Genomic DNA, 17876 nt, shown 5'->3' on the forward strand with positions numbered 1-17876 from the left:
GTAGAGAAGGGCACCCCAAGTTTTTTTTTTTTTTAACCACCCTGTAGGACACTAAGATGCCTGCCCACTCCTATGTGGGACACCACCAATCCAACTTTGCGCTATTATTTCAGTGTTTGTTTGTTCTTTCACCTTCTCTGTTGTTTCTTCTCTCTCACCTTCCCAGAACCACCTGTGTCATCCTGCTAGTTCCCACCGGAGGTAAATACCTCTTTGACACATGTTCACTGCGTTTATTTTTAGTGGTTTCAAAAATTAAAATTTTGACAGTCTGAAGGCAACCATTTCTCCCTGAATGTGGAACAGATAGGAAGAAAGAGAAAACAGTGAGACAGACCCAGGGAAGGAAGGCGGTACAAAGGATGATGGAAAGAGAGAGACCAGTCCCGGCTCAAAGGCTCCAGTGTGCCTCTCCGTGAGCTGCGCCCCAACTCATCCCGCATAGGGAATGTGAGCCTTGCCCAGGCCTGGACCAGAGCGGCTGGTCCAGTCCATGGAAGACTACTGGGAGTCACAACCAAAGAAATTTCTGTGAGTACTACAGGTGCTGGATAGTGGACAATAGGCCTAGTGTTTACTTTCTTGGAAGAGGAAAGAATCATAAGGAAAATGTGGCAAAGAGGATATATGAGGTTAAACAGGAAAGCCTGGAGAAGGGAAAGGAAGAAGAAAAAGCATCAAAGGAGTTTGCTGCAGTGGAGGTAGCTGTCCTGAAAGGATACCAACAGGATTTGAAAAGGTTTGACTCAGTCAGAAATTTCAGAGCCAAGCATATTGTCAGTGACCAGTGCTGTTCCATTCATCTCTGCATCAAATCAGCAGGAAGACAAAAAAGACCCTTCAAAGGGCAGATGGGCAGAATGAGTTATCTCTCAGGGTTACCATTTCTATTATGATCTTATCACAGGAGTACCTCAGTGGGAAAAACCTGAAGGATTTCAAGGAAACTTAAAAAAGCAGCAGTGAAGACTGGGTAGAAGGATTAAGTGAAGATGGTTATACATGTTATTATAACACAGAAACAGGGGAATCCAGATGGGAAAAACCTGATGATTTCATTCCATACTCTGGCGATCTGTTTTCTAGTAAAGTCAATGAAAGTTACTTGGTACCCTGGAAGAGTCCAACTATCAGATTCACATAGTGACTGATGGGGGAACAGGAAGCAAAAAAGGGAAGGGGTAAGGAAAGGTCTCTACAGCAATGCAAAAGCTAAAAATAAAGTTTAAGGAAAAAACTAAAACAGTGATAAAGGTACTGAACCAGAAACAGAAAGAAAAAAAAATACCTAAAGGAAGAGTTCATGAGGTCCAAATGAAGAAAAATCCAAAGCTCATCAGAGAAAAAAAAAATGTATATATATATCAGGGGCTTCCCTGTTGGATCAGTGGTAAATAATCTGCCTGGCAGTACAGAAGACTGGGTTCAGTCCCTGGTCTGGGAAGATCCCGTATGCTACAGAGCAGCTAAGCTCATGCACCGCAACTATAGAGCCTGTGCTCTAGAGCCCAGGAACACTACTGAAGCCCACAGCCCTGGAGTTCATGCTCCACAACAGAAGTCACCGCAATGAGAAGCCCAGGCACTGCAACTAGAGAGTAGGCCCCGCTCTCTGCAACTAAAGAAACGCACAGCCCAAGTAAATACAATTAAAAAAAAAAAAATCAAACCCATATGGAGAATGGGAAGAAATTAAACAAGATGTTGAGTCCCATGAGGAGGTAGATTTGGAATTTCAAAGTGCTGAAAATGGTATGTATCAACTTCGGAAGCTGATGTTGGTGGGGAACCCAAAGTGGTCTCCTGAAGTTTGTGCAAACTCATGTTCAGTGAGTCTGTGATGCCATCCAACCATCTCATCCTCTGTCGCTCCTTTCTCCTGCTCTCAATCTTACCCAGCCTCAGGGTCTTTTCCAGTGAGTCGGTTTTTTGCATCTGGTGGTCAAAGTATTGGAGCTTCAGCTTCAGCATGAATCCTTCCCGTTAATATTCAGGGTTGATTTCCGTTAGAATTGACTGGTTTGATCTCCTTGCAGTCCTAGGGACTCTCAAAAGTCTGTTACTGAAAGAGTGTGTGCTGAGTCCATCTCGCCGCTCAAAATCCAATAAACAGGCCAGCTTGGTAGAAAGGAACGTTTGCTTTATATCTGATGCTGGCAATCGGGGTGGGGGGGAGGGTGTTGGACTTCTGTCCAAAGGCGGACTCCCGCCCCCAACAAGCAAGGGGCAAGAGCTTTTATAGACAGAGGAGGGGGGTGGCTACATGCAGAAATCGCACAGTCATCTCTAACATTCATCTTCAGATTGGTCATCAGTGGTCTGACCAACATGATCTTGGTTGTTTTAGGTGTAGTTAATCTACAGTTCTAGGGTCGATTTATTCCCATTTCTTTGCAGCCGGTTCTTGGAACTGTGGTAGCTCATGTCGTGGGTGTAGTCTGGTCATCATGTAGTTCTTCCACCTGGTGTTTTGGTATCTATAAGACAGCTCACAGGATACGGCTCAGAATATTATTTATAGCCCTTGAGAAAGAACTAAAGGTCCTTGACTATGCTTAATAACTACATTGTTATTATTTAGTCTCCTTTGTTTTCCTTTGTTTCGGTATTTCTCTCTTCTCTGATTAAACTTATTCTTTGACTAAAGTTTTCCACAGCAAAAAAGGCAGGCACAGGACGTTGTTATGGTGGTGGTGGTGGTGGCAGCGGCGACAGCGGCAAGGACCATATAATCCTGCTCCATTTCAAGTCTTCTCCCACACCAGAATTCGAAAGTATCAATTCTTCTGCGCTCAGCCTTCTTTATGGTCCTACTTTCACATCCATACCTGAATACTGGAAAAACCATAGCTTTGACCATACGGATCTCTGTCGAATTTTAAACCAGCCTTTTCACTCTCCTCTTTCACTTTCATCAAGAGGCTCTTTAGTTCCTCTTTGCTTTCTGCCATTACAGTGGTATCACTGGCATATCTGAGGTTATTGATATTTCTCCAGGCAATCTTGATTCCAGCTTGTGATTTATCCAGCCTGGCATTTCACCAGTTACTAGCATGCATATAAGAAAATTACAGCTTATTAAAAACTTCATGAAAGAGGAAGAAAAAAAAGAAAGTGACGGAAAGCAGAGGGCAGAAAAGACAGGAGAAGGAAATTAATAGGCAAGAAAGCCATCCTTGGACTGACACGGCTTTGAGCTTCCCAGCTTGGACTTAGCGTTGGGCAGGCGCCTCACAGAACTACATTTCCCGTCAGGCCCTGGGCGACGGGGCACAGCAGCAGGCGCGCCTTGGGGGCGGGACCCACGCGGCCCCCTCCAATCCTGGTGGTCGCCGGGAAACCTCCGCCGCTAAAGATGAAGGCTGGGCTCGGCCGCCGCTGGGAAGCGGCGAATGAGGCCGGAGATGAGGAGGCTCTGCAGCCTCGTAGGCCCAGTTGAGTCAGCTGGCCCATGTTGCGGCCCAGAGGTGAGGGCGGTCGGCCGCGTGGAAGCCGGGGCTCCGGGGGAAGGGGCCGAGGCGCCCATACACTCGGTTCTCGTTGGGGGAAGGGAACGGACGCGCGGGGAAGGGGCCAATGGGAGTCATCGGCAGCCCCGCCGCCTTCTGGGAAATGTAGTCTCGCGCCTTCCTCCCCGGCGGGCTTGGGGACTTTCTAGAGGGCGAGGGAGAGAATGTGTGAATATACGGGGGAGTTTAAAATTGTGGGTGAGCAGGCGAAGGCATCGATATGGAGAGAGAGGGACGGGCGCTTGACTTGTTTGGAATTCGGGGCCTTTTTCCTGGAAGCCTTCCCCATGCCCACCCTTCTGTACGCCAGGTGCAGCCCGTGGCTTAGGGTTAGGTACTCTTCGGGGGTGCCATAGACACTCCCCCAAACACAAAGACCTGTCAGGCACCTCTCCTTGTTTTTCACACCTATTCCTTCAAAAAACTTTTACTGTTTTGACCAGGTGCTACTTTCACATGGTTTGAAATGCAAAAGGGACAAAGTGAGAAGTTGGCCTCCCTTCAGTGGACTTCATTGGACGAGTTAGCACCTGACCAGAGAATACCTCTAGCGCCAGGCTCTCCCGCTGGGGACTCAGCGGAGGACTCTGTAGGTCCAGCTCCTGTCCTGAGGCAGTGTGTGAGGGATGCATGATACAGGTGGGCAGGGCTTCTCCGATCGGGTTACTTTTGAGCAGAGACCTGCAGAAGAGAGAACAAGCCATGCCTGTTAGAGGGAAAGGCGCCCTACTGTGGGCCAAAGAGCCACAGTAGCAAAGGCCCTGGGCTGGGGGTGCCCTTAGCCTGCCCTAAGGATGTGCTCACGAGTAAGCAAAGGAGAGGAGGCTAGAGGCCCTTGACAAAGCTGCTGATGCCTGTGGCTTTGACTCGGGGTGGGAGGCCTGGGAGAGCCCTGAGCAGAGGGGCCATTGGTTTTTTTGGGGGGAGGGCAGCACTTCGCAACTTGTCAGGATCCTAGTTCTCCAGCCAGGGATCAAACCTGTGCCCCCTGAAGTGGAAGCATCCAGTCTTAACCACTGGACATCCAGGGAATTCCCCGCTGACTTGTGTGGAGAAGCTGGCTGCTGTGTGGAGAGCCACCTTCTCTGTCCCCAGGCGCCCCACAGTGGTGGTGTGATTTAAGGAAGTTCCCTTCTGTGTTAATTTCCTGTCATGGCTGTACCATATTACTTCAGACTTAGTGGTTTCAAACAACGCAAGTTTTTTATCTTAAGAGTTTGGAGCTCCAAAATCTGCAGTGAGTCTCCTGGGCTAACATCAGGGTACTGGCAGGGCTGGTTCCTTCTGAAACTCTAGGTTTCAGTGGTCACATTGCCTTTTCTTTTTTTCCTCACATTGTCTTCTGAGTGAGTGAAATTTTTTGCGTCCTCTTACACGGATCCCTGATTACGTATAGGGCCCACTTGGATGACCCAGGATGATCTATGCCTCTCAAGATTATTATTTTAATCACACCTGTCCCTTTTGCCTTGAAGGGTCTTTCACTCATTGTTTCCTGGGATTAGAATGTGGATGTGTTTAGGAGGCATTATTCAGTCTCTCACCCTGAGTGAGAAGCATGGAGATACTCCTGCTCATCAGTGTCTGGGAGGTGGATCAGGATTTCTAGACTTACTTCGTATTCCCTTATGGTTTCAAGAGTTTTGCTGGGGGAAGAGCAAAGTCTCCTGGCAGATGTTTTTGTTTTCATGGCGTGTTCAGCCTCTTCATTTATTTTTTAATTAGAGGATAATTACAATATTGTGATGGCTTTTGCCAAACATCAACATGAATTGGTCATAGGTATACATATGTCCCCTCCTCCTTGAATGCCGCCCCATCACATCCCTCTAGGTTGTCACCAAGCACCGGCTTTGGGTTCCCTGTGTCTACATCAAGCTCCCAGTGGCTATCCATTTTACGTATAGTATTGTATGTGCTTTGGTGCTAGTCTCTTAAATCATCCCACTCTTTCCTTCCTCCACTGTGTCCAGAAGTCTGTTCTTTGTGTCTGCGTAGCCTTTGCTGCCCTCCTGCAGACCTCTATTTGATCTCATAAACGAAAACTAAGTGAAATGCTCCCCTGGTTGCAAAAGGATGCTCAGAAGTGTGTATGCAGTTTGCTTCCCATTAGGGAGAGAAGGGACTGCACCTGCCTCCGAGGCAGTGGTCTGCAGGGCTGTGGGCTCTAGGTCAGAGCACGGAGGGGCCAGGCGGTGGTCTCGGCTCTCTCAGACTCACAGTAACTCCTGTGTGTTCCCCTCTTCAGGCAGAGATGGCGTGGCAGGAGAGGCCGGGCCACTGTGGCACGGCGCTGGGTACCGCCGACGGGCAGAGGGACGAGAGCGTGTTGAAGTGCATGGCTCGGGGAGGCAGCCTGAAGCCCCCCCAGCCGCAGGGCTTGGGAACGGCGCCCCTCGGGCTTGGCCTCCGCCACGGTGCCAAGCGGGACCGGAAGTCCATCACCCTGCATGTGAAGCTGGAGGTACTTCGGCGCTTTGAGGAGGGGGAGAGAGTGACGCAGATTGCCCGCGCCCTGGGACTGGCCACCTCCACGGTCGCCTCCATCCGTGTCAACAAGGACAGGATCCGCGCCAGTTCTCAGGCAGCCACGCCCGGCTGCAGCACGCAGCTCACGCGCTGCCGAGGCGCACTGATGGGCCGCATGGAGCGCCTGCTGAGCCTGTGGATCGAGGAGCAGAACCTGCCAGTCAGCACGCTGCTCATCCAGGACCAGGCGCGCCGGCTCTTCGCCCAGCTGCAGCGCGAGCAGGGCGGCGGCGGCCGGGCCGAGACCTTTGGGGCCAGCAACGGCTGGTTCGCCCGGTTCAAGGTGCGCCACAAGGTACTGCTGACGGCCGAGCCCGCCGTGGCCGACGCCCAGGCTGCTGCGCGCTACGCGGCGGTGCTGCGCGCCGTCCTGGAGGAGGGCTGCTACTCACCGCGACAGGTCTTCAACGTGGACGAGACAGGCCTGTTCTGGAAGCGGCTGCCTGAGCGCATGCTTCTGGCGCTGGAGGGGACAGCCGGGCCCGGGCCCAAGGCCTCTAAGGACCACCTGACTCTGCTGCTCGGTGGCAATGCGGCTGGTGACTTCAAGCTGAAGCCCCTGCTGGTGTACCCCTCAGAGAACCCACGTGCCCTCAGGGGCTGCTCCAAGGCCAGCCTGCCTGTGGTCTGGCGCTCCAGCCGCAACGACTGGTTGACGCCTGCCATCTTCCAGGAGTGGTTTACTAGCTGCTTCTGCCCCGCTGTGGAAAGCTACTGTGCCAGCCACGGCCTCCCGCACCGTGCCCTGCTGCTGCTGGATGGCGCGCCCTGCCACCTTGTCCACCTGGGTGGCCTCTCGGCCCACGTGCGGGTCGAGTTCCTGCCCAAGAACACGTCCACCCTGATCCAGCCCATGAGCCAGGGTGTCATCACTGCCTTCAAGGCCCAGTATCTGCGCCGCACACTCAGCCGGCTGGCCCAGGAGACGGGCGGTGCAGACCGGCCCTCCATGTGGGAGCTCTGGCGCAGCTACACCATCGTGACCGCTGTGGGCAACATTGCTGAGGCCTGGGCAGAGCTGCAGCCTGCCACCATGAACAGCGCCTGGGGGAAGCTCTGGCCCGAGTGTGTGCTGACTGGCGCTGCCGAGCCCAGCGCGGTACCCCGGCTACCCTGCAGCATCGAGGCACTAGCCAGCCGCGCAGGCCTGGGCGATGTGGCTGAGGCCAGCGTTGTTAGCCACCTGCTGCCCGCCCCCAGGGAGCCCACGCCCATCCCCCCGGGTATGGACGGTGGGCACGTCCGTGGCCCTGGGCTGCCCTGCCAGGCTAGTCAGGGCCTGGCCTCCAGAAGACCAGAGTTGGAGGCCACAGGGGGTACGGAGGCCGAGGGCGCAGGTGTGGGTGCACTGTGCCCTGAACATCTGGCCCGGGCCCTGTCCCACTTTGCTGCTGGCCTGCGAGTCCTCTCAGAGAACGATCCCAACCGGGAACGCAGCCTGCGGGTGTCCCGGGCTGTTTACTGTGCCCTTGCCCGCCTCCGGGAGCTGCTCCGGGAAAGGAGGCTACGGGCTCGGGCTGCTCCTGGGCCTCCAGAGGCCCCATGACGGTGGCAACAAAAGAGATGTCAGGAAGTCTGCACTCAGCCCAGATGGGGCCCACAGAGGGTGTGAGGGCCACAGGTACAGACTCTGAAGGACAGACCTCTTTAAATGACCTGTGTGATTTGAGGCTTGGGCCTGATTGCAAATGCGCTTTGTCTGATGAGTTTTGTTTCTGGAGGGTAGACCCTGCCACATCTCACTCAGGGCTTTCACACCTAATGCACGGCCAACTTTGTACAGTGGCACACAGAGCGCCAGGCTTGAGGGCGGTGTTTGTTTTCTGATTTGCAGATGAGCTGTGGGACCCAGGAGTGCCCATCCATGTCAGAGACACACCTTGTAGAACAGCAGTTGCCAAGCAGAGCCCCCAGAGCAGCCTTCCTTGTGGTGAAGGGCCATGGTTGAGATGAGCCTCTCTTGTTTGCCGGCCCCGACTGTCCGTGCCCCATTGTGACGTCCCACCAGTTCTGGATGGGGGTTTCCTACTCTCCTGGCTCACCTTCCATGCCATCCTCACCCCTTTGGGCTTCCATGACTTGTGTTGTCTGAGCCTCCACTGTGCCAGAGCCCATGAGCATGTGTGGCTTTTGATACCAGGCACCATTCCTTGCTTTGGAGATGTTTTCTTCCCTGGGTTTCTGTGCCGTGGTTATCTTGGCTTCTCTCTAGCTTCTGAGGCTGAACCTTTTGTCACTTTGCTGGTCTCCCAGATCTAGAGCTCTTTGAAAAATCTCAGTCATTCCTGAGGGTTCAGTGGCCTCAACATTCAGCTCGTTCTTCTGTCCCCTTGTTGTTATTGTTCAGTCTCTGTTGTGTCTGACTCTTTGCGACCCCATGGACTGCAGCACGCCAGTCTTCTCTGTCCGTCATCTCCTGGTGCTGTGCATGCTAAGTTACTTCAGTCATGTCTGACTCTTTGCCACCCTATGGATTATAGCCCACCAGCCTCCTCTGTCCATGGGATTCTCCGGGCAAGAATAGTGGAGTGGGTTGCCATGCCTTTATCTCCCAGAGTCTGCTCAAAGTCATGTTCATTGAGTCAGTGATGCCATCCAACTCTCTCATCCTGTCACCCCCCTTCTCCTCCTGCCTTCAGTCTTTCCCAGCATCAGAGTCTTTTTCAAGTGAGTAGGCTCTTTGCATCAGATGGCCAAAGTATTGGAGCTTCGGCTTCAGCATCAGTCCTTCCAATGAATATTCAGGGTTGATTTCCTTTAGGATTGACTGGTTTCATCTTGCAGTCCCAGGGAGTCTCAAGAGTCTGCTCCAGCACCACAATTCGAAAACATCGATTCTTGGGCACTCTGCCTTTTTTATGGTCCAACTCTCACACCCGTACATGACTACTGAAAAGATGATAGCTTTGACTAGATGGACATACGGACCTTTATCAACAAAGTGATGTCCGAAGCACACTGGGGCATCCGCCTGAGTTTGCAGACATACCATGTGGACTGTCAGCACAAAGTCTGCAAGGGAAGGCGTTCTTGTACCCCAGCTAGATGAGCCCCAGGTGGTGAGACAGGGCTGTCTGGCCTTGGCTCCTTTCAACACAGGTACCTGCATGTGCGTGCCCACACGCACCTACACGTACACACCCACATGCACACACTGACACACTGAGAGTAAAGTTGGGAGAAAGCATTCCTGTCACCTAGCTAGCACTTGGCAGTTGTGGGCATGCTGTCAACACATAAAAACAGCCTGAGCCATGGCGGGGGTCCAGCCTTCCAGGGAGAAAGGTCAGATGTGGCCTCTGGCCTGCTTTCCTGGCAAGAGCAGCAAAAGGGATGCCAAGAAAAGAAGGCGCTTTGCTGAGGAGCCTTGTGACTGGATTAATAAATTACACCAATTATGGGCACTTGTAACATGCTGGATTTGGGGAGACCAGGGTGGGAGAGACCATTTTCAGAGCTGCCAGTCCAGAGGCGGTTACATTCTGTGTGACAATGGCTATGACGGGTGACTGGTGAGGGACCCAAATCCAGCGGGGGCCAGAGGAGAGGACAGATAGGGAAGACTTTCTGGGAGGTGGTGCCCAGCTTTTGGAAGCCAGTCATTTCAAAATGCCAGGCATCAGACAGGGACCTGTTGAGGCGGCCCAGCATGGTGTGGCTGGTAAATGCCTGCGGACGGGGAGGCAGGAGCAGCCCCGGTGGAGCCAGAGTGTGGCCCAGTGGCTGGAGGAGACAGGTGACCCGGTGGGAGGAGATGCTCCCTCCAATCCAATCCCTAAGAAAGGCAATCTGAAAGAATGCTCAAACTACCGCACAATTGCACTCATCTCACATGCTAGTAAAGTAATGCTCAAAATTCTCCAAGCCAGGCTTCAGCAATACGTGAACCGTGAACTTCCAGTTGTTCAATCTGGTTTTAGAAAAGGCAGAGGAACCAGAGATCAAATTGCCAATATCCGCTGGATCATCGAAAAAGCAAGAGAGTTCCAGAAAAACATCTATTTCTGCTTTATTGACTACGCCAAAGCCTTCGACTGTGTGGATCACAGTAAACTGGAAAATTCTGAAAGAGATGGGAATACCAGACCACCTGACCTGCCTCTTGAGAAACCTGTATGCATGTCAGAAAGCAACAGTTAGAACTGGGCATGGAACAACAGACTGGTTCCAAATAGGAAAAGGAGTACGTGAAGGCTGTATATTGTCACCCTGCTTATTTAACTTATATGCAGAGTACATCATGAGAAACGCTGGACTGGAAGAAGCACAAGCTGGAATCAGGATTGCTGGGAGAAATATCAATAACCTCAGATATGCAGATGACACCACCCTTATGGCAGAGAGTGAAGAGGAACTAAAAAGCCTCTTGATGAAAGTGAAAGAGGAGAGTGAAAAAGTTGGCTTAAAGCTTAACATTCAGAAAACTAAGATCATGGCATCTGGTCCCATCACCTCATGGGAAATAGAAGGGGAGACAGTGGAAACAGTGTCAGACTTTATTTTTTTGGGCTCCAAAATCACTGCAAATGGTGACTGCAGCCATGAAATTAAAAGACGCTTACTCCTTGGAAGGAAAGTTATGACCAACCTAGATAGCATATTAAAAAGCAGAGACATTACTTTGCCAACAAAGGTCCGTCTGGTCAAGGCTATGGTTTTTCCAGTGGTCATGTAATGGATGTGAGAGTTGGCCTGTGAAGAAAGCTGAGCGCCGAAAAATTGATGCTGTTGAACTGTGGTGTTGGAGAAGACTCTTGAGAGTCCCTTGGACTGCAAGGAGATCCAACCAATCCATCTTAAAGGAGATCAGTCCTGGGTGTTCATTGGAAGGACTGATGCTGAAGCTGAAACTTCAGTACTTTGGCCACTTAATGTGAAGAGTTGACTCATTGGAAAAGACCCTAATGCTGGGAGGGATCGGGGGCAGGAGGAGAAGGGGACGACAGAGGAGGAGATGGCTGGAAGGCATCACCGACTTGATGGGCATGAGTTTGAGTAAACTCCGGAAGCTGGTGATGGACAGGGAGGCCTGGCGTGCTGCGATTCATGGGGTTGCAAAGAGTCGGACACGACTGAGCGACTGAACTAAACTGATCGGAGGGAGGGGGTAGAGACGCAGGTGAAGTCGTGAGGCAGGCCAGGGCGGAGAGGCCACTCGCGCATGGACCCATCGGCTCCTTTCCTCAGAACCAGGGACAGGACCGGACCTCAGCCAAAGCGCAGTGGAGCACCGGTCTCAGGGCCCGGAGGAACGCCATCCCCCAGTTGCTCCCTGGGAAATGTAGTATCAGCAGCTGGGCTGGGAGGGTCTTGTGACAGGCCAAGGACTACATTTCCCAGCGGGCCTCAGAGGCGGAGCGGGGCTCGCGCCAATTCCACTTCCCGGCGCGAGAGGTTGTCATAAAGCTGCAGAAGCGTCGGGTTACCCCCATTCACCTCCACTGGCTAGCGTGCAGGGTCGTGGGGAGGTGGCTGGGGACTCGGGAGAGGGGGCGAGGGGCAGAGTGGGAACAGGGCTCCGGAAATAGTCCGTGGGGCAGCCAGGAAACTCCTGGTCCTGGGAAGGGAGTTTGGTCGTCGTTTCTGCACGGCGGCGTTGTTCCACGCCAGCCGGCGTAGCTCCTGAAGGCAGCGAGTCCGCGGGAGACAGCAGGCGCGTGGGGAAAAGCCCGGGGCAGGGTGTGCAGCTGGCCAGAGGGCGCGGGACAAGAGGGCGGAGGATCAGCACCCACTTCCTGAGGCACTCAGCGATATCCTCGGATCGGCGGCGCGGGGGCTGCTGGGACATGGAGTCCGGCGGGACTGGGCCTGTCCCGGAAGCAAGTTGCCCGGAAGTGATCCGCGAGGATCTGGGCTCTCGCCGCGCCTCAGAGTCAGTTCTTGTGCATCCGCGTTGGTCGCTTCCTTGGTGGAGTTTCTGGGCCTCCGGCCGGCGGCTCCCAGTTCTGTGGACACACTCGGTCAGCTTTTCCGCCCAGCTGCTCCTAAACGCACCTCCCCTGAGAAGTCTTCCTGGATTTCTGCAGCTCAGGCCACCTCCCTGCTCCCGCTGCACCTGCGCGCGTGCCCCCCTGAGGTGAGAGTGCAGGCGGGTCGGGGCAGGGTACTCGGGGGTCAGAACCCGGGTGTTTGGGCGCTGTTGGACTGACCGTCGTGGTTCAGGGGAGCCCTGACAAACCCTGTTAAAGCCATTCATTGGCACGGAAAATGATCTGTGTTCTTAAGTTACAGTGGTAGCAAATGACTGGTGGAAAGAAAGAAATTAAGATGCTTTGCAGACGTTACAAAAGGAAAAGCAGATGTCTTCCTCCAGTTCCTTTCCCCAGAGTTGCCAGCTGAGGGGTTGCTGGTTTCCAGGATCTTTTGGTGAACACTTATAGCAGTAGTTCCTGTTTGCTGTTTGGAAGTTTTACCGTTAAACAGGACCGGGCCCCAAAGGAGCCTAACGCGAAGGAAGGCCCTCAGGGTAGGCTCCCGCTCTTGCTCTGCCTGTGTGGCTGCTCTCCCTGTCCCCAGCTGCCGTCGTGGACTTCTCCCTTCTGTCACTCCTTCCAGTGCCCCGAAGGCTGCATCCTGCACTTGGGCACTTGGTCCCTGGGCTGGGACCCTCCCTGGTCACGGGGCCTCCGCTAGTTCACGCTGACACCTCTGCTTGGCTGCTGACCGGCTTTTCTGTCACTGAGACACTGGACATGTCCATGCTCCCTCCCCAGGAGCAGCCCATCTCCTTGGCCCAGTCTGGCCTGAACTTCTGAAGGCTTCCCTCCAGGACCCTCTCCCTTACCGTCCTAACCAGGTTCCCAGTGCGAGGTGTCCTCTGCCAGCTGCCCAGGTGGCCGCGTTTGGGGATGCGCTCCCTCATGGCAAGTGGCCTTGCAGGGTGTAAGTGGGTGGAGGGGTGTGGGTGCTCCACAGCCCTGATTGGGTGTGCATGTGTACCAGGAAGACAGTGCGTGTGGCTGAGTGAAGACGGGGAGGCCAGCTTCCCCACGCCTCACCATGGCAGCTGACCCAGCACCCTTCGGTCAGGAGGAGCTCGTGATCATCAAGGTGGAGGAGGACGAGGACATCCCGTGGGATCCGGAACCGTTCTCCAAGCCTCAGCCCCACACCCCACTGCCTGCTCTCAGTTGGGACCCCCGGCTGTGCTTCCGCAGCTTCCGCTATGAAGAGGCCGCGGGGCCCCGCGAGGCGCTGGCCCAGCTCCGGGAGCTCTGCCGCCTGTGGCTGCGGCCCGAGGTGCACTCCAAGGAGCAGATGCTGGAGCTGCTGGTGCTGGAGCAGTTCCTGGGCGTTCTGCCCCCTGACACCCGGGTCTGGGTGGAGTCCCAGTGCCCTGAGAGCGGCGAGGAGGCTGTGGCGCTCGTGGAGGACCTCGCTCAGATGTTTCAGGAGACTGGTGAGCCCCAGGGAGTGGGCTTGGGGCAGGGGAATGTGCAGGGGGACCCAGCCCATGACCCTTGGTCCTGCCTGCCTGCTCGCTGTGCCCTGGTCCTTTGTGTCCTCATCGCTGGGAAGAAGACTCAGAAGCCGTGACCTGTTTGGAGACTTTCTTAGCCTGTGAGCCTCCCAGAGGTTCGAGCCTGCAGTTGACATGGCATTTCCCCCTCTGAGGGTGCTTTTGGCCTTCTTTCTCTTTTTCTTCCCGGTGAATTCACTGAGTGCATGGCATGTGCCAGCCCTGTGGGTCCAGCAGGGAAGGGAGAGAGCAAGGTCCTTGGCCTGATGGAGCCCAGTCTGGTTTGAGTTGGATGATGAGACCCTCCAGTCACAAGTAGAGTGTCCTCCTTTCTCTGGAGGGAGTGGAGAAAGCCCAGCTAAGGGTGCCTTTGCAGTTCGTGCTGTGTGATGTCTTCACCTTGGTCTGGGTGTGCACGCACACAGCCATGCCGCAGGCCGGAGAGGTGGCTGGTGACAGCCGTCAGTCCCCCGGCCTCTGTGCTCGTTCACTCAGTGTCTGTGCAGCTCCTTTGCCTGCTTGGCCCCTTGTATCAAGGGGTGGAAACCATAGCACTTTAACAAACAGACAAAAACCCATCTTTAGTAAGCTGTAACACACACATCAGAAAATCACACAGTTCATAGGTTTTAGTGTATTCACGAGGTGCTACAACCACCACCCTTGTCTAAGACCACAGTGAAACCACCTTCCGATGAGCTCCGTGCCCAGCAGCAGCCACTCCCCTCTCTGCCCTCTCCCAGTGCCTTGGCAGACGCTAACCTGCTTGCTGTCTCTGTACTTTCTTACTCTGGATGTCTCAGTAAATGGAGTCCTACAGTATGTGGCTTTGAGGATGGGCTTTCATTGAGTGTAATGTTTTCAGTGTTCATGGTGTAGTATGTCGGTATCTCACTGGTTTTTATGCCTTGTTATATCCAATTGTATGGTTATAGCACATTCTGTTTATTTGTTTTAACTGTTAATGAATGTTTGGATTGTTGGTACCTTTTGGCTGTTACAATTAACGCTCATGTGAACTTAAGTATACTTTGTTTGTGCAGACAGATGTTTTCATTTAGGGTACCCAAGACCACCCTTAGGCTTAGTGATTTGCGAGGAGCTGCAGGAATCGACAAGACTGTTATAGTCATGGTTGTCATTTATTACAGTGAAAGGATGCAGATGAAGTCAGCGATGGGAAAAGGTGCCCATTCTGCGAGACACCAGGCATGAAACTCCAGAGTCCTGTCCTGCGGAGGCTGTGTGGGTTGTGCTTGGTAACCCTGGCCGTGATGTGCCCCCGCACACCCAGGGTGCTGTCCCCCGGGGGGCTTGCCCTTTGTTACCAGGCAGAATCTTGCAAGGGCTTTGAGGTCCCCTGCTGGGAGCAGATCAAGGGCCAGACTTTTGCTGGGAGCAGGCAGGGCTTGGACAGCTCAGGCCTGCTGACACAGCTTTCTACCGACTACCCAGCTGCAGCCCAAGGAAGCATCTGACGACTGTTTCCTTGGCGTTTCAGTGACTTGGGTTTCAGAGGCCTTGGGTGTGCTCTTGAGGGCGCGTGTGTGGGTCAGAGGGGCTGCTGCCTTCTGTGTGAGTCTGAGGGCAGGCGAGGTCTCGTCCAGCTCCGAGTCCCTGGCCAGGGTCCGGCCGCATGTTGACCTCTGGGTGTCCAACCCTGTGTCCGTGGGGCGGGGCTGCAGACACTAATGCTCCCCTTCTCCCTCAGCCCTGGTCCAGGCCCCTCCTGAGGACCAACAGCCTGGAGACCTTGCAGAGCCGGCCAAGCCCTTCTCGGATGGAGCTCAGGTGAGCTGTGAGTCCTCCACAGTCAGAGACGCCATATCCTGCTGAACTCTGCCCCCCGTCCTTCTTTACCTCAGCCCTGGGGAGGTCACCGTAAGCAGTTGCGCCCAGCACCCCCTCACCCCCCGCCCCTGGTCCCTCACCCTTGGGCTGGGCCCTGCCTGGCACCATGGTCCAGGCTCACACCGTCACATACAGAGTTCAGTAAGTGCCTTGTATATGAATTTGCCAGTTGCAAACTTTTAAAGATGTGAATGTGTGTTTGCATGTCCAGTCACGTAAGTTAATTCACGTGTCTGGAGTACATTGTCACATGCATGCAATCTCTACATAGGGTTGTGTGTTTGTGTACTTCACAGTACAGTAGTACAGTATCTTTATTTCAAGCCCAGGATGTCTGGAAGCAAGCGTAAGAGCAGCGGTGACGTAGCTGGTACTGCTAAGAAGCGCCACGCGATAACGATGGAAACGAAAGTGAAGATAATTGAGAGAGTGGAGCGAGGTGAAAAGATGACAGATGTTGCTCGTTCGTTTAACTTGAACCGTTCAACTATCGGCACGATCGTCAAGAACAAGGAGAAGATCCTGGAACATGTGAAGTCTGCTGTGTCGATGATGTCGACGATCATATCCAAGCGGCGTGGGAAAGCGATGGAGGAGATGGAGAAACTTCTCAGCGAGTGGTTGCAGGACCAGCATCAGCGTCGAGCCCCACTCAACATAATGCTGATTCAAGAGAAAGCTAAAAGCCTGTATGAAGACCTGAAGAAGAAATATGGTGAAGAATCAGACGGCCCGTCTTTTAACGCCAGCTGTGGCTGGTTTTATCGGTTCAAGGCCAGAGCCAGTCTTCACAACGTAAAAGTAAGTGACGAGGCAATGAGTGCAGATATGGCTGCTGCCCGGGAATTTCCTGACATCCTTCGAGAAATTATTGATGAAGGGGCGTATTTACCAGAGCAGGTTTTTAATGTGGATGAGACAGGACTGTACTGGAAGAGGATGCCAGACCGAAGTTATATCAGTAAGGAGGAAAAGTTGATGCCAGGTTATAAAGCAGCAAAGGACAGGCTGACTCTGCTGTTTGGTGGCAATGCTTCCGGCGATATGAAGCTGAAGCCTCTCTTGGTTTACCACTCAGAGAACCCCAAAGCCCTTAGAAATATAGCCAGGGGCTCTCTTCCTGTTGTGTGGAAGAGTAACCCCAAAGCTTGGGTTACACAGGCCATTTTCCAGGACTGGTTTTTCCACCACTTTATCCCGGAGGTAGAGATATACTGCTTGGAGAAGGACATCCCGTTCAACATTCTTTTGTTGCTTGACAGTGCTCCAGGCCACCCCCCGTTCATGGATGATTTTCATCCCAACGTCAAAGTAGTGCGTCTTCCACCGGATACTACGTCCCTTATCCAACCCATGGACCAGGGAGTTATATCGACTTTCAAGAAATATTATTTACGTCACACTTTTCGTCAGGCAGTGAAGGCGAGTGATGAGTCAGGAACAACCTTGCGACAATTTTGGAAGGACTATAACATCTACAAGGCCATAAAAAACATTGACTTTGCTTGGCGTGAGGTTACGGCTGGCACCATGAATGGCGTATGGAAGAACCTTTGCCCGCAGTTTGTTCATGATTTTCGTGAATTCGAGAAGGTGGATGAGGAGTCCAGAGAGGTCTTCAGCAACTTAGTGACCCTCAGTGAGAAGCTGGAGCTGGATCTGCAGGAGGATGACTTCACTGAACTCCTTGCGGTGCAACACGAGGAGCTCACTAACGCAGACCTGATGGAACTGGAGGCCCAGAGAAAGGACGAAGAGAGACAGGAGGAGGAAGAACGAAGTGAAGAGCTGAAGAGATTCTCGATGCAGGACATGGCCAGGGGGTTCTCTCTGTTTGAGGAGGCACTGTTCATTTTAGAGGCCCAGGACCCGAATGTAGAACGGTACACGAAGGTTGAGGCAGCCGTTCAGAACGCAATCCGGTGCTACCGTGTCATCTACGATGAGAAAAAGAGAGCCACTGCTCAGACATCCCTGGATCGGGTTTTAAAGAGGGAGATGGAGTTGAGTCCAGCAAGGAGCCAGAGCCCGTGCCTGAGTGACGTCACAGCCCGCCCGCCGTCTCCTGTTGCTGACGGTCCTTCTCTCTGCCAGCTCCCCCTCCTCGTCCAGCTCCGCCAGTAACTTCTTGCCCATTCACTCCATGCCAGTCCCTCTAATCAGGTGTTGTGCTGTACTCCTGTACTTTCTAAGGTATTATACTGTGAGATTAAAGATGCTTTCTTTATTTTGTGTGTGTTTATTTATGTATTATTTATGTGAAAAGTATTATAAACCTATTAGAGTACTCTGTAGTCAGTACTGCGTACAGTACTATTATAGTACTGTGTAACCAGTACTGTACACAGTGCTATGCAGTACTGTGTAGCCAGCATTTATACAGTACTATTATAGTACTATGTAGCCATACTAAGTTCAGTACTGTTGCAGTACTGTGTAGCCAGTTGTGTTAGTTAGGTCCCTAGGCTAACTTTGCTGGACCTACAGCTGTGCTCTTGGAATAGAACTTGTTCTTATGTAGGGGACTT

The 17876-nt window shown here is 53.1% G+C and overlaps 2 protein-coding genes and 1 pseudogene across 3 annotated transcripts; all 3 read left to right on the forward strand.

Annotated features, from left to right (window-relative positions):
* Nucleotides 1-493: 493 nt before the first annotated feature.
* Nucleotides 494-1807, forward strand: LOC136157727 (WW domain-binding protein 4 pseudogene; annotated as a pseudogene).
* A 1520-nt stretch (nt 1808-3327) lies between these two features.
* Nucleotides 3328-10543, forward strand: LOC136161860 (tigger transposable element-derived protein 1-like). Of its 2 annotated transcripts, none has more exons than XM_065926986.1 (2): nt 3328-3476; nt 5764-10543. In XM_065926986.1, exons 1-2 carry the CDS (start codon nt 3393-3395, stop codon nt 7582-7584), a joined length of 1905 nt encoding a protein of 634 aa, XP_065783058.1. In that variant the 5' UTR covers nt 3328-3392; the 3' UTR covers nt 7585-10543. The 2 variants fall into 2 exon arrangements, with proteins under 2 accessions (XP_065783058.1, XP_065783059.1); XM_065926987.1 differs by having other exon boundaries at nt 3328-3467; nt 5758-10543.
* LOC136157728 (tigger transposable element-derived protein 1-like) lies at nt 9537-17562 on the forward strand. The gene is made up of 5 exons (XM_065919519.1): nt 9537-9550; nt 11667-12114; nt 13068-13437; nt 15209-15288; nt 15658-17562. Exons 1-5 carry the CDS (start codon nt 9537-9539, stop codon nt 17470-17472), a joined length of 2727 nt encoding a protein of 908 aa, XP_065775591.1. The 3' UTR covers nt 17473-17562.
* The last annotated feature ends 314 nt before the right edge of the window (nt 17563-17876 follow it).

Source organism: Muntiacus reevesi, chromosome 2, assembly GCF_963930625.1.
Source record: "Muntiacus reevesi chromosome 2, mMunRee1.1, whole genome shotgun sequence".
NCBI classification, from domain to species: Eukaryota; Metazoa; Chordata; class Mammalia; order Artiodactyla; family Cervidae; genus Muntiacus; species Muntiacus reevesi.

Coding starts and splice junctions, on each gene's coding strand:
- LOC136161860 (XM_065926986.1), top strand. CDS start 3,393: ATGAGGCCGGAGATGAGGAGGCTCTGCAGCCTCGTAGGCCCAGTTGAG. Junction 3,477..5,763: donor GCGGCCCAGAGGTGAGGGCG/GTCGGCCGCGTG, acceptor CTTCAGGCAGAG/ATGGCGTGGCAGGAGAGGCC.
- LOC136157728 (XM_065919519.1), top strand. Junction 13,438..15,208: donor TCAGATGTTTCAGGAGACTG/GTGAGCCCCAGG, acceptor CTTCTCCCTCAG/CCCTGGTCCAGGCCCCTCCT. Junction 15,289..15,657: donor CCTTCTCGGATGGAGCTCAG/GTGAGCTGTGAG, acceptor ACAGTAGTACAG/TATCTTTATTTCAAGCCCAG.